Source organism: Chelonia mydas, chromosome 1, assembly GCF_015237465.2.
Source record: "Chelonia mydas isolate rCheMyd1 chromosome 1, rCheMyd1.pri.v2, whole genome shotgun sequence".
Taxonomy (NCBI): Eukaryota; Metazoa; Chordata; order Testudines; family Cheloniidae; genus Chelonia; species Chelonia mydas.
Genome location: NC_057849.1, coordinates 148,653,912 through 148,669,628, shown reverse-complemented (window position 1 = coordinate 148,669,628; position 15,717 = coordinate 148,653,912). Strand labels below are relative to the sequence as shown.

General features: G+C 45.1%; 1 protein-coding gene across 3 annotated transcripts in view; it reads right to left on the bottom strand.

Annotated features, from left to right (window-relative positions):
• XK (X-linked Kx blood group) overlaps window positions 1-14,643 on the bottom strand; it is a 28,815-nt gene extending 14,172 nt beyond the window's left edge. The window contains exons 1-3 of one of the 3 annotated variants that reach the window (XM_037902202.2): window positions 14,329-14,450; window positions 12,458-12,549; window positions 4,948-5,210 (exon numbers count right to left, since the gene is read on the bottom strand). In XM_037902202.2, coding sequence (XP_037758130.1) covers window positions 4,948-5,210; window positions 12,458-12,465 — 271 coding nt within the window. In that variant the 5' untranslated portion in view covers window positions 12,466-12,549; window positions 14,329-14,450. Of the gene's footprint in view, window positions 1-4,947; window positions 5,211-12,457; window positions 12,555-14,328 lie in introns of those variants that run through there. The other 2 variants (XM_037902194.2, XM_043538032.1) reach the window with 2 other exon arrangements.
• Between the last annotated feature and the right edge of the window lie 1,074 nt (window positions 14,644-15,717).

The window sequence follows — 15,717 nt, the reverse complement described above, 5'->3', positions numbered from 1 at the left end:
GCTGCCTTACGTGAATCGTACCATGGTATGCTAATAATACTGACACCTGGTAGAACCTAGCCACTAAATCCAGAATTTTCCATCTTTGGTCTCTACAGTTAGTTACTTAAACCTGTGCTCAGGCCACTCTACAATTAAGGCCACTTATTTTGGTACCTAAGGTTTGGGACCGAGATGTGAAAATATGGTCTAAATCCATAATTTCCCTCTTTAAAAACACTTAATACTGAAACATATCCCACACCTCTTAAAAATGCTGTCCTAAATACTGACAAGGAAGAGTTCTGTGGTTGACAGCTTGCTGGGATAGCAGAATCTGCAGCAGCATCTTAATATATCTGGCATTGGCAAGGATGCCTAGAAATCACATAATGCTTCTCCGTCCTTGCCAAAAATCCCAGTTTATATTCACTAGGATTGTCATGTTGCAGAAACAAATGTGTTTCAAAGGCCACGTAAGCAGATACTGCATCTTTTCATAAGAGTTATAGTCACTACTGCCACCTTCTTTAACACAATCTTTTTCAAAAGAAGCTGCTATAACGGTAGGAAATCCATCCATTTCCTAGGGTAAGCGAGTTAAGAGATGATCCTGTCAAAATAAACAGTAATTGAAGGTTATTTTAACTCCGCTGATGACAGTCTAAGCAAGGAGACGAAGGATTGGCGCATGAAGAATTAGTGGAGTGATGTGGTGTGGAGAACCTTGATGCGCTACAGCCTGAGCAATGAGCTTTTCCGTGACTAATTCATGAAGCTTTGAGTTCCCAAAGCACTTTATACATTTGGATAAGTATTGTACAAGTGAGGAAGAAACTGAGATGCGAGACGTTCCATGATTTGCCCAAGGACACACAGCAAATCAGCAGCAGAGTGAAGCACAGAACTGAAGCCTCCGGATTCCTAACCCCCCTGTTCTAACCACTAGACCATGCTACCCCCATGTTCACACCATGGCCCAAGTCACTGTGATACCTTTCACAAGTACTACATTCATCCAAACAATCTCAACACAAATAAGCTGTGAGCAGATAAATAGCACCATGTTTAACTCTCAGTATAAGAAAGTCCTTCTGGTCCTTGATTTAGGTCCTCCTCAGTATTACAGCTTATGAGAAGAGGCACCCATGGCAACATGCATTAATTCACACATTAAACAAATGCACTCTCGCCAACTTTCAGCCTCCTGTTTAAAACAGGTTTAAGTCCAGTTTTCAAAGTTACAAAGACATTTTAATAAGACCCAAATGTCTGAAGGAAGGATCACTGTCTGTGAAGAAGCAGGTGCAATGCTTTCCAAATAATCAGTCGATCCCTTTCATTCAGTATTACATAGTGACACTTATCTGCTCTAGGCTGCTCCAAAGCCAGGAGTGTGGGGGAGAATGCGGCATGCATGGTAGTTGCTGTCTTTGCCTGAGTGGAGGAATTTGCTTATGAATTTGTGATTCAGAACTCTGTGAAGTTTTTTGACCATTCTAGTTTTGGTGAATGTACCAATTGCCATTGTATTTGTTATTCTGTATCAATCCTAATGACCCGAGACAGAGCCTTTCTTCTTGGTGACAGCGACTAGCAGCCAACAGTACTAGTGGGGGAAAAACAACCCAGATGACCTTTCTGAAGCAAATGCCATCTGCAGATCAGCACTTGGAGACCAAGTGCTAATTACGTTGCTCAATGCAGGATACTTCCATTCTGTTCTCATCCCCATGCCATGGTTCACCCTGAGCATGACTAATTCATCTTAGCTGTCAGGCACAATAAAGTAGCCAGAGCAATGCTTTGTCTTTCAATAATCTACAGCTATGTGCCTAAATAAGCACTTTGGGTGCCTTTAAAAAATAAAGCTGGCAGCTGCTTAAGCTGACATAATATCACTGTATGCTGATTAATTCCTTGGTGCCAGCTGCTTTAGATGCATTCATGCTGGTAATGGACATTGCACTGTGAAAATCCAGTTCCCTGTACAAGTAGATCCATTGCTTTTGAGAGGTCTGGAAAAGGAAACTTCGTTTTGGCTGTTTAAAAAGTACCATTGCCAAAGGCTAATTGACTAGCTTTGAATAAGTAATTTGTTCAGTGATCTTAGTCCAGTCTCTTGTGACCATTTCACTATGTCATAATGTCAAAAAAATTCAGTGTGTACTCCCAACATGGAAAAGAAGGCTGCTGCCAGTCAGCAGTGAGGTACTTTGACAGATGTGTGTGGAAAGCCTGTATGTGTGTGCTTGCACTACACGTGGGCATAAATTGATCAGTCTAAATTTCACTCTTTCAATCTCATAGATACTAAGGTCAGAAGGGACCATTATGATCATCTAGTCTGACCTCCTGCACAACGCAGGCCACAGAATCTCACCCACCCACTCCTGCAAAAAACCTCACCTACGTCTGAGCTATTGAAGTCCTCAAATCGTGATTTAAAGACTTCAAGGTGCAGAGAATCCTCCAGCAAGTGACCCATGCCTCATGCTACAGAAGAAGGCGAAAAACCTCCAGGGCCTCTTCCAATCTGCCCTGGAGGAAAATTCCTTCCCGACCCCAAATATGGCAATCAGCTAAGCCCTGAACATATGGGCAAGATTCAGTAGCCAGATACCGAGGAAAGAATGTTCTGTAGTAACTCAAATCCCACCCCATCTAACATCCCATCACAGGCCACTGGGTCTATTTACCATGAATATTTAAAGATCAATTAATTACCAAAATCATGTTATCCCATCATACCATCTCCTCGATAAAGTTATCGAGTTTAATCTTAAAGCCAGATAGCAATTTTGCCCCCACTGCTTCCCTTGGAAGGCTATTCCAAAACTTCACTCCTCTGATGGTTAGAAACCTTCATCTAATTTCAAGTCTAAACTTCCCAAAGACCAGTTTATATCCATTTGTTCTGGTGTCCACATTGGTACTGAGCTCAAATAATTCCTCTCCCTCTCTGGTATTTATCCCTCTGATATATTTATAGAGAGCAATCGTATCTCCCCTCAAGCTTCTTTTGGTTAGGCTAAACAAGCCAAGCTCCTTGAGTCTCCTTTCATAAGACAGGTTTTCCATTCCTCGGATCATCCTAGTAGCCCTTCTTTGTACCTGTTCCAGTTTGAATTCATCCTTCTTAAACATGGGAGACCAGAACTGCACACAGTATTCCAGGTGAGGTATCACCAGTGCCTTGTATAAAGGTACTAAAACCTCCTTATCTCTACTGGAAATACCCCGCCTGATGCATCCCAAGACTGCATTAACTTTTTTCACAGCCATATCACATTGGCAGCTCATAGTCATCCTATGATCAACCAATACTCCAAGATCCTTCTCCTCCTCCGTTACTCTTTGCATGCTGACCTGCACCTTGTAACTAGGGTGCATCACCTCTAAATCAGCACTGTTGTATTGCTATACAATGCAAAGGTATGTCCATGGGGTGGTAGAAACACAGCTTTGCTGGATACACAGACCATGAATTGTGGCACCTTAGAGACTAATACGTTTATTTGGGCATAAGCTTTCATGGGCTAAAACCCACTTCATTGGATGCATGCAGTGGAAAATACAGTAGAAAGATATATATAAATAAATAAAGAGAACATGAAAAGATGGGGGTTGCCATACCAACTCTAATGAGACAAATCAATTAAGATGAGCTATTATTAGCAGGAGAAAAACTTTTGTAGCGATAATCAGGATGGCCCATTTCAAACAGTTGACAAGAAGGTGTGAGTAACAGTAGGGGGAAAATTAGCATGGGGAAATAGTTTTTAGTTTGAAACCTGAGACCGTGACTTGATTTTTTTTAAAGCATCTTTTGTCAGCAGCAGCAGCACACCTGCCACATGGGAGGCCCTGGTCTACAGTCAGCTCTGCATACTTGTTTTCTGTGCAAGGTGATACAAAGAGCATACAGTGTGATGGGGGAAGTGCCCACTACATCCGCAATGAATACTTCACCTCTGTCGACATTTGTTGCATGCTGTCATGCTGCACAGCTGAGAAGTGTAATAAAAGCGACAAGGGGTCAGCTGATGGCCAGTGGGGCAAAATCACCTGCCTCTGTGACCATCATCTTAGACCTACGTTCATACTTCATGAGTCAGTGAGATGACAACTGCCACCATCACACGGTCCTCACTAGTGAGCCAGAACCTGCATGTGCCTACCTGCCCTATCCCCAACTTGCAGCTAACGTACAACATTTAGATAAGTTGTTACATGGGGCCCCTCTTGAGGCTTCCCCAGCTGCGAAACCAACAAAGGTGCATAGCCTGCCTGGCTTCCCAGCCAAAGGAGCCATGCAGTAATCTGGCAGGGAAGCACCTTTGCTGAGGCAGCCACCTAAAGCTCACCCAGCTGCCCAAATCCTTCCTCTTCTTACCTGATTGGTAATTGGGCCTTAGAGAATGTTAGCTGGGGAAGCACAGGCCCATGTCCTTCTGGTGCCATAGCAGAAGCAGAATCTACTTTGGCAACAGCTAAGGAAGAAGAAAGCCTTTCAGGTGTCTCTGTATGTATTTTATTTTATTTCTTAAAGTAGTAGTTCTTTGTTCCAGCATGGGGAAAATATGCTCTACCATATACCCAGGCCAAGTGTTTAATGGGGAACACAGGGCAATTTTTTTCTCCTTAAATATAGCTCAGTTCCTCTGTCTCCAAATAATTTGTCTCCTTATCATGCCATGAATGTGATCTACAATATTGCTTTTTATGCAGCACCCAGACGACGCCACAATAAGTGCTTTAATCCAAAATTTGATGGTGTAGAGGAGAACCTGGGTGCAGTACAAAGTAACAGCTCGCTGAAACCCACTGGAATGTGCCCAGCAAATGAAGTTGTTTCAAGCCCGTTCCTCCAGCTGAGGCAACGGCAGGCAGTTCAGCAGAGAGTAACCTCTGACCCTCCAACTCTCACTCCCACCAATATATGGATAGAACACAAACTGTACATACTTCTAGCTGCCATGATCTCCTGCTGCAGGACACATATATACAACTGAAGTGTCAGCTGAGGCGCAGAGCCAAGGAAAGCCTGGATCACAGATGCCCTGCTGAATGCAGATCTATGTGTAAACAGTTTGCCTTCAGCCTGGCCCACTTCCTTCTCAACTTCTTCTGAATGTCCATCTTTAGGCATCTGCCTCTTCTTGGTGATGCTGACATAAGGCTCTTCAAATCTCCCCGCATGAAAGTAAATGTAAAAAACTTCCACACACCTGGAAGTAAATCAACAGATAAAGAGTGATAGAAAAAAAATCAAGGGTTTTCCAATAGCCTTATTAACATTCTAAGCCCATTTTCACAATTGCTAATACTGTGCCCTGCTCTCTGATAATCAATTTATTTCCCAACTTTACTGTGCTATGATTAGGGCTCTACCAAATTCACAGCCATGAAAAATGCATCACAAATCGTGAAATCTGGTCTTGTGTGTGCTTTTACCCTATACTATACAGATTCAGAATCATAGAATATTAGGGCTGGAAGGAACCTCAGGATGTCATCTAGTCCAACCCCCTTGTCAAGGTTCCTCCCCCACTCTGAACTCTAGGGTACAGATGTAGGGACCTGCATGAAAAACCTCCTAAGCTTATCTTTACCAGCTTAGGTCAAAACTTCCCCAAGGTACAAAATATTCCACCCTTTGTCCTTGGATTGGCCCCTACCACCACCAAACAAATACTGGTTACTGGGGAAGAGCTGTTTGGACACGTCTTTCCCCCCAAAATACTTCCCAAAACCTTGCACCCCACTTTCTGGACAAGGTTTGGTAAAAAGCCTCACCAATCTGCCTAGGTGACTACAGACCCAGACCCTTGGCTCTTAAGAACAATGAACAATCCTCCCAACACTTGCACCCCCCCTTTCCAGGGAAATGTTGGATAAAAAGCCTCACCAATTTGCATAGGTGACCACAGACCCAAACCCTTGGATCTGAGAACAATGAAAAAAGCATTCAGTTTTCTTACAAGAAGACTTTTAATAGAAATAGAAGTAAAGAAATCCCCTCTGTAAAATCAGGATGGTAGATACCTTACAGGGTAATTAGATTCAAAACATAGAGAACCCCTCTAGGCAAAACCTTAAGTTACAAAAAAGATACACAGACAGAAATAGTTATTCTATTCAGCACAATTCTTTTTTCAGCCATTTAAAGAAATCATTATCTAACATGTACCTAGCTAGATTACTTACTAAAAGTTCTAAGACTCCATTCCTGGTCTATCCCCGGTAAAGACAGCATATAGACAGACACACACCCTTTGTTTCTCTCCCTCCTCCCAGCTTTTGAAAGTATCTTGTCTCCTCATTGGTCATTTTGGTCAGGTGCCAGCGAGGTTACCTTTAGCTTCTTAACCCTTTACAGGTGAGAGGATTTTTTTCTCTGGCCAGGAGGGATTTTAAAGGGGTTTACCCTTCCCTTTATATTTATGACACCCCTGCTCAAAGCAGGACCAATCCCCAATTTTTGCCCCAGATCCCCTAAATGGCCCCCTCAAGGATTGAACTCACAACCCTGGGTTTAGCAGGCCAATGCTCAAACCACTGAGCTATCCCTCTTCACGGGGGAGACCAGCATTTCTCCAATTGGAGGTCCTGACCCAAAAGGGAGTTGCAGGGGGTCGCAAGGTTATCTTAGGGGGCCACAGTATTGCTACCCTTACTTCTGTGCTACCTTCAGAACTGGGTTGCCAGAGAGTGGCTGCTGTTGGCCGGGCGTCCAGCTCTGAAGGCAGCGCCCCACCACCAGCAGTGCAGAAGTAAGGGTGGCAATACCATACCATGCCACCCTTACTTCTGTGCTGTTGCTGGCAGCAGCTCCACCTTCGGAGTTGGGCACCTGGCCAGCAGCCACCGCTCTCCAGCTGCCCAGCCATGAAGGCAGCACCCTGCCAGCAGCAGCTCAGAAGGGTGGCAGTACCATCCCATCGCATGCTTACTTGTGCCCTGCTGCTGGCAGTGGCTCTGCCTTCAGAGCTGGGCTCCTGGCCAGCAGCCGCTGCTCTCCAGCTGCCCAGCTCTGAAGGCAGTAAAAGTAGCAATACTGAAACCCACCCATACAATAACCTTGCAACACCCCGCTCCACAACTCCTTTTTGGATCAGGACCCTACAATTACAACTCTGTGAAATTTCAGATTTAAATAGCTGAAATCATGAAATTGATGATCTTTAAAGTCCTGTGACCATGAAATTGACCAAAATGGACCGTGAATTTGGTAGGGCCCCACTCATAATGGTGAGTTGTCCTCTTGATGTGACATTAATATCCATGAGTCTACTCACTGGGGTAAGCATTTTCAGGATTGAGCCTTTGATTTGTATTAATGACCCAAATTATAAGTAGCTGTCATCTGAGTTCTAGATTTGTGATGGGGAATTATATATCCCAACCTGAAAGCAAGGAGTCATAACAGCCAGCCAGGTGCATTATCTGACCAGTACATCCCACAGCCAATGGAGATTACTACTATTACAATTCAGTATCTATAATTAAGATTAAGATTTTGTCATGGTTATTTTTAGTAAAAGTCATGGGCAGGTCAAGGGCAATAAACAAAAATTCACGGAAGCCATGAACTGTCTGTGACTTTTGCTGCTGCGGCTCTATGGTTTCCCCCACAACCATGGTGGCTGGGAGCTGCAGGATTCCCCCTCTGCCCACGGTGGCTGGGAGCTGCAGTGTGACCATATTTCCCAAAGAGAAAATGGGACACTCCAGCCACTCGCCCAACCGGTCCCTCTCTTCCCGCGTGAGGCTGTTGCCTGTCACTGGAACCCTGAGCAGGGCCCCCTCAGGAGTCTGTCACCTATTGCTGGAACTTTGCAGGGGGTCGCTCGTTGCTGCGGTTGCCTGTCGCTGGAATCCTGCCAGGGCCTCACTGGCTGCCAGCTCCAGAGTCCCGCAGCCCCTAGGGCTGAAGCAGAGAATGTTATGAAGGTCTCTGGAAATCATGGATTCTGTGACTTCCATGACCTCCATGACGTAAATGTAGCCTTATCTATAATAAAATTCCAGGGTTGTCACTCTCTCTGCTTGTTACTCAGGCCTAGAATATCTGAGAGTCACTGTGAAGCAATAGAAACAGCTACATGCATAGTGGAGACCTCTTTTTGTTAAGAATATCACCAGCCTGAATCATCACTAGGGTTTGTGGTCTGTTAACATCTATTTTTTAAAGGTCTCAGCCATTTTGACTTAATGAATTATACCTATGCAACAGCATGGGTTTTCAGCTACAATAAGGCCTGTATCTATACCATTCCAAGAATCCTACACCATTGTGCAATCTCAGGTAACTCAACCAATCACCATCCTTACTCTACAGCTAATTTGCATGCAACAATTTCATTGGTTGTGTGAGGGAGACTGCATAGATAGTGGAATACCTGGCTCAACTGCCACCATTCTTCAAAATCACCCACATAACAACACAACCAGGACCCACAAAAACCCCCAAACACATATAGCCCCTCATTGCAGCATATACCCCACATTTGCCAAGCGCACAATGTAACACTACTTTCCCAGCACCACACACTCATTTGCCCACCCTCACTTATACTTCCCATAGAACTGTAGCCATGGGTCATCAACAGGTTGAATCATCACTGAATTTGTAGGCTGTTACCATCCAGTTTTTAAGTTCTCAGCCATTTTTAGCTTTTTTTAGACAAATGATTTTAAATGACCAATTAGAAAATACACTGAAGAGCTCAAATTATCCCAGTGATGAGGCCTCTCCTCCCTTGAGCCCTGTCAGCAGCAAGATAGGAAGGGGCTTCTGTTGGTAAGCAAACTATGACTATATTAATATTAATATTCCAGTGGACTACTCCAGAGAGTAATCTCTGTTAGAGCTAGAAGCTGACTGGAAAGTCTGTATGTTTTAAAAAAGCAACCCATGACTTAGAATGCACCATTGTCCCAAATAAAACATTTTAACAATAAACTGTAGAAAAGCTTAGGCTTTTGAAGAGTGCCTGCTGGTCAGGTAGACCAGGAATATTCAAAGAAGCAACATAAAACTGCTGCTATCTGGGTTGTGCTGGAATTCTCTCTAATTTGCAGGGACAGGGGTGGGGTTAGGAGTCTTGTTTTTAAATAAACTGATATGCTGTTTCCCTATCAGAACCACAACTAAGGCAACACATGACAGCAAATGCTCTGAACCCGACTGCCCATACCTGTGGAAGGGTGTGCTTCTGTGTACCACCACTAAAGCATTAATTGTACCTTTTCTCTAGTAAAATGCAATTAACCTCTAGCCCTCACCCCTGAGAGAACATTATTGCAATCCTTCCACTTGGAGACTGAGTCCCAGATTCTCAGACATATTTACGTGCTTAACTCCCATTGATTTCAATGGGAGATAGGTGTCTCAATACCTTTGAGGATCTGGGCCTGAGTTACTTTCTTCCTCCACACAGAACTAGCTCCTGTCCCAATCACAAGCAACCCATGAGGCAGAAAGTAAGCAGCATTTCTTCATTCCCCTTGCACAACTTCTAGTCTACCGACCCCAGTGTTAGTAGCAGGGGGCAGCAAATGCAGAAAAAAGTCACACACGAATGCTAAGTACACTATAAGCACAGTTAGACTAATCACTACAAAAAGCACAGCTAACTCTGCACTAAGCTTAGCTTTGGGTAATATTTTTAAAAGCACCCATTTGTAACTTAGGAGCCTAAATTCCAACACTTAATAAACGATTCAGGCTTATATTTTCAAAATCATCTGTGGGATATGGACACTCAGTTCCCATGAATTTTAGTGGGTATTGGGCTTCCAAATTGTCAGGAGCCTTTGGAAATTTCAGCCTATCTTTTGTTCTTGCAGTTCACCACATTTAAGTTTGGGTATAGCAGGCATTTCTCTGGTTGTAGTATGTGAATTTTACAGCCAAAGGGGAATTTTTCAGCAAAAAAATTTTTTGTTGGAAAATGCTGATTTGTTGATACCAAGACTATTTGCAGAAAAGGGTAGCTTTTGAACAATTTCCTCTTTGTTCGTTTTTTTAAGTTTCTAAATTGTTGAAATGGGATTAAAAAGGTTTCATTTTCGGTTCAAAATGACTTTTCGTTTTGAAATGAAAGTTAATTTAAGGTAAATATATATATATATAAACTAAAACGTCAAAATTGAAATGAAACGTTTCAGAATTATTGAAACAAAACATTCTGACTGACCTAATCCAAAAAATTTTTGGATTTTCAATAATGAAAATTAGACATTTTCACTTTTCATCTCAGCTCAGGAGCAGAAAAATTTTCAATATCTCGAAAATTCTCATGGAATGGGAAAACCACCCAACTGTAGTGAATTCCTTGTTTCTTTTCTGTCAGTGTTTATGTAGATACAGTTTTGCACATAACAAAATGTTTAATTTCTTTCTATTGTGTTCAGTACCAAAAACTTTGTACCCCTGACTTCAATGGACCAGGATTTGATCACCAGTGTTTTGCATAAAAGCCCTTTGTATTATCCTTTTTTGCCTCTTGCAAGAGCATAGTTTATTACTGTGTAAGTAGAGGCAGTCCCTGCTGCAGACAATTTGTAACCAAGCACCCACTTTAGAAGAGGTGTGGTAGCTGACTGGTTAAGATGCTCAGGTACACTCCTGAAAGTTGTGGGTTTGCTACTTGCTTGATCTCATGCTGAAAGGCCACCTTCCATTCACCTAGCTGCTCCATGGGGTTAGAGAAGCCAAAGGTGGTTGGATGTGATGCTGGCCCCATCACACCATTGTGAACTGTTGGCTAGGGAACTGATGTGCCTTAACCATGCCAACCTGATGAGCCAGTGACTTGTAAGAACTCTGACCCCCTTCTAGGCCCATGTTAGAACTTAATGAACAGTAGGGGTGGAGTGTACACTATATTGGCTTAATTTTACTCCCACTGAAGCTTGTAGTACTCTAATTGATTTCAATGGGAACACAGTTAAGCCATGCTGAGTGCTTTTGAAAATCCCATCCTACATATTGTACTTGCTGTAACAGATACAGTTCATATCAGACAGAAAGGAGCCAACTGTCACAGGACAATGACACACACAGACACTCAGATGGGAGACCTAAGTTCCAGTCCCTGAGCCAATGAATATTGAATTATTTATACAAAGTGGAACAGCTTTAAGAGGCAACCCTGAGAAAGCTCCATAACCCAGTGGTTCAGGCTGTCACCTAACATGTGGTAAACCCAGGCTCAAGTCTCTGTTCCCTATGAGGTAGATGGGAGACTTGAACCTATATCTCCCACAGACTGAGTAAATATTCTAACCACTGGGCTAAAAGTTATAAGGGAGGGGAGGAACTCCTTCCCACCCTCCAGGAGAAAAGGCTTAGGCACCTAACTTTAGGAAAATTGGCTGTGAATCCCTAGCAGACGGAGACACCTCCCTCCAGCCCAGACTTATGTGTCTAAGTCCCTTAAGGGGTGTGGCCTTAACACACACCACTCTCCTCTGCATTTCCTATTGGCTAGCTTAGGCAGCTTCCTGCTCAGCTTGCTAGCTTTTGTAGATCTCATTCTTAGGTGCTTAACACTCTTCTGATTGTCTTATATATAGAGAGCCTGAGCTCCTTACTTGGGGCTGTTGATTCCAGTAGGCAGTGTGCTGCCTAACATTTAGACATTGCAATGCTTGTGACCCCTTTGTGGATCTAGTCCCTTTTTTCTTGGGTGCCACCTGTGGCAATGTTTGGGAGAGCTGATCACTATGGTACAAATAATAAAGGGAGAATTTCATGAATCCCAGAGTGATAGCTCCGATTACTAATTATCTGTATTGCAATAGTACATAGGAGCCCTAGTCATGTACCATTATGCTGTGGTCTGTACAAACACAGAACAAAGAGACAATTGGATAATGGGATGAGATTTTACTTGGCCAAAGTGTAATTTGAGGTTTTCTCCAGAAAAGAACATTAAACCTTCCACTGAAATGCTTTTAAGTCACTTTGCTTTTATAGTCTCCTTCAGTTTAGGTGTTAAAGTGTCTCCATTTCAAAAAAGAAAATTCTAAATAAGTGTAACTACCCTTTCCAAGCCTTCAAAGGAATAACTGCATTCACAAAGCATGGCATCAACCTGAAGTGCCACAGAAATCCCAGACAGGGTCCTGCCGTCACTTCGTCCCAGCCAATTACATTGAAATGTCTCCTTTCTCAGACTTGCCTATATCTCAAAGACTGGAGTCAGGTCACTGTGTGATATTGGCAATATTACTCTACAAATCACTTTGAGTACTTATAGAGAAACTGTTCCTATTACAGAGGGGAAAAATAAAATTGGCAAAAGGCAAGTATATGCTCTTTCATAACACAAACATTCTCTCCCTGAACGGGAAGGCTACTAGCTGTATGATGTCCCTGTTGTAATTACTTTTGTGATAGCAAATGTCCAGCTATATAGGTGGTACTGAGGATGAGACAAGAAGCAGGTATATAAAGTATACTTACTCTGTCATGTTCAGGAACCAAACAAGGCTAGATCATTGTAGCTGGGCAAGGCAGTATTTTTTCCAGGTGGCTGCCATCTTGTGCTCCAGCATCTGAGCTTTCATTTAGAAATAAATAAATAAATAAATAAAAGGAGGAAAGTAAATCTCTAGCCTTTATGATTACAAAGAAAACCTTCAAAATGTGAACTGGGCAACAGCCAGTGAGCCAAACTGAAAGTGCCCAGCAGAGCACACATCATATGCTGTACGTCACCGTGAACTAGTGAGAGTGGCGTCTCATTCTGACTTCTCAAATGGGCAGAGCTTGGTACTGTAGCAGAACTTGGGGCAGGTCTCCACTACGAGGTTAAGTCGACCTAAGTTATGCAACTCCAGCTACGTGAATAATGTAGCTGGCGTCAACATACTTTAGGTTGACTTATTGCGGTGTCTAAACCGCCCTGGGTCGATGGGAGAAACTCAAATCTAAATATTCTTCTTTCTAATATTGTTTCAAAGGGCACTTTCAACTCAATATCTCAAGTGGAATTTTGGGCTCTCTTGTCAAACAGAACACCTTCTGGAAGAAGTGAAACCCTTGAGAATTATAAATACTACAATATGAATGGAATCATTACCATAAAACATTTAAATTAAGCCACACTAGGAGTTTCCCTTTCTTCCTGTGAAGTCAATCTGATCTATGTTACTATGTTGCAGAAATTTGCAGTAAGATATAACTTACCCAGTCACTATAACTATCAAACTGCTTATCTTCACAAAGAATCAAGCAACTTTAGAGAAATGGGCCTTGTCTATACAAAGAGAAAACAGCTTCTAGATTCCATCTAAACAAATAGCCTCAGTAAGGATCTCACTGTATAGGAGAGAAAACTGTTTGCTTGCCACCTGGCCTTCCTTTTTTATTTCCAGCCTCTGTGGGGGGACCTCACAACCTATTTTCTTCAGTGTTAAGTCTTAAGATTTGTGGATTCTGCAGGTTAGCAAATACCACACCCTTTCCCTGTGTTTGCTTTCAGGACAGCAACATGACTGTTCCTGAGAGACTGACAAAATAACTATTAAAGCATATTCTACAGCATTAGTGTTACTTTGATTAATGCAGGTGCATAAGCACAAAGGAGCCTCAGTCAGCTTCATACCAATAGAATACAGGGGGGATGGAATAATTTTTTATAGTGGGGGTGCCCAGAGCCATTGAACCAAACTGTAAACCCTGTATATAATGGAAACCTCCTGCAACTCCAGTTCGAGCACCTATGATAGAATAGCTATAGAAATACAACAGACTAACGTTTTGGCTGTTTTGGGGAGGGGGAGATTGTGCAAAGAAACACACAACAGGCACAGAGCTAGTTCATATGGATAAACATGGCTGTACCACACACACGCAGAATACAAAAATTCTATACACACACACACACGCATCTCTATATCCACACAACAGAGACGTGTAAAGAGAGCGAATGTTTCTAAATTGGTGTCTCTTATACACAAAGGCAACTGTGCTTCCATCTCAGGAACCTCAGCTGTATCTCAACCACCAAGCTGAAGACTACGCAAATGTAACACATGCCAATGTGTGCTGTACGTTGCAAACGTTCACACAGCTGGACACGAGTATACTATGCACAAACGCCGAGGGCTCGCTAAGAAAAGAAAAAGCTGCCGCAAACAAGATGCGCTCTCCAGAGCGCCAGAGGGACAGCTCCGCTCCAGCCACCCGCGCACTCGTCCGCTCTGCGAGCCCCAGGGGGAGCCGCTGGCGCGCAGCAGGGGAGGTGGCTGGAAGGGAGCGGCGATGCTTTTAAATGAAGTAAATCGGGAGGGCAGGACGCTGCCCACCCGGGCCAGCAGCCCGCCACCCACCTGACAAGGGGTCCCAGCTGCAGGATGTGCAGCAGCAGCACCAGGGGTCTGTCCCGGCTCAGCTCCCGGTGGATGAAGACCAGGTTGAACTGCACCAGCACGCAGGGCAGGAGGGCGAAGAGCAGGGTCAGCGCCTGCCAGATGCGGTCCCCCGCCGCGCGGTAGGTGCTGCTCAGGTACAGGGCGGTGCCCGTCTCGGCCACGAAGAGGAGCAGGGAGACGAGGACGGAGCCCGGGAATTTCATCTCCGCCCGTGCCGGCAGCCGGCGCGCCGGGCGCCTTATCTGTCTGCGGCAGCCGGCTGGGCAGGGCCCCCCGCTCCGCCCATCGGCCTCTCCCGCGGGGCTCGGGCCGGGTTCGCCGCGGGGGCAGCGCTGCCCGCTAGGGGGAGTCCCGCTTGCTGCGGCGGCCCGGCCACCTGCCCCCAGCCCCTGCGCACGCCGGGGCCTGCCTGGGGAGCGCCGCCGCCGCCGCCCCGGACGCGGGAGCGGGCTCGGGGCCCTGGCGCAGGCACCCGCGTGGGCAGCAGCCGCCGCCCGGTAGCGGCAGGGGCGCAGAGCGGAGACAGCTGCAGCGCTGGCAAAGGGGCTTGGGTCAGCCCCAGCGGAGAGGAAACCACCTCTTCCTCTGCGGCGCTGCTTGGGGGGGGGGGCGCTGGGGAATGAGGGGCAGGGGCAGCCCCCCCGCCTCCTAGGAGCTTTATTGTAGGTCCCTCCACAGCCCCCTACACCGCGTGCTGGGACAACCTGTGTCGTGGGGAGTGCTGAGAGCCACTGAACCCCGCTGTAAACCCGCTCAGGGGTTCTCAAATTCATTGCAGCGCCACCCCCTCCTGACAACAACGGGAGGGGGGGGACCGAAGCCTGCGCCTGCCCCAGGCAGCGGGGCCAAAGCCGAAGCCCAAGGGTTTCAGCCCTGGGCAGGGGGTCTGTAACCTGAGCCCCGCCACTCAGGGCTGAACCCTTGAGCTTTGTCCCCTGGCCCTGGGACTCAGACTTAGGCCCCGGGGCCCTAGCAAATCTAATGCCAGCCCTGGCGACCCCAGTGAAATGGGGTTGTGACCCACTTCGGGGTCCTGACCCACAGTTTGAGAACTGCTGCTGTATATGATGGAAACCACTTCAAGCCAGAGGGTGCAGCAGCATCCCCCACACAGCTAGTTCCAGCACCAGTGCCCTTATAGAGTTGGTTAAAGATCATTGGGTGATAGGGTTGTCAATTTTGGTTGGACTTTTCTTGGAGGTTTCATCACGACAATCTTTAATGAAAGATCAGTCTTTAATTTCTAGGGCTTGTTTACACTACTGCACGGGGTCAGTCTAAGATACGCAACTTCAGCTATGTGAATAGCGTAACTGAAGTGGACGTACTTAGATCTACTTACCGTGG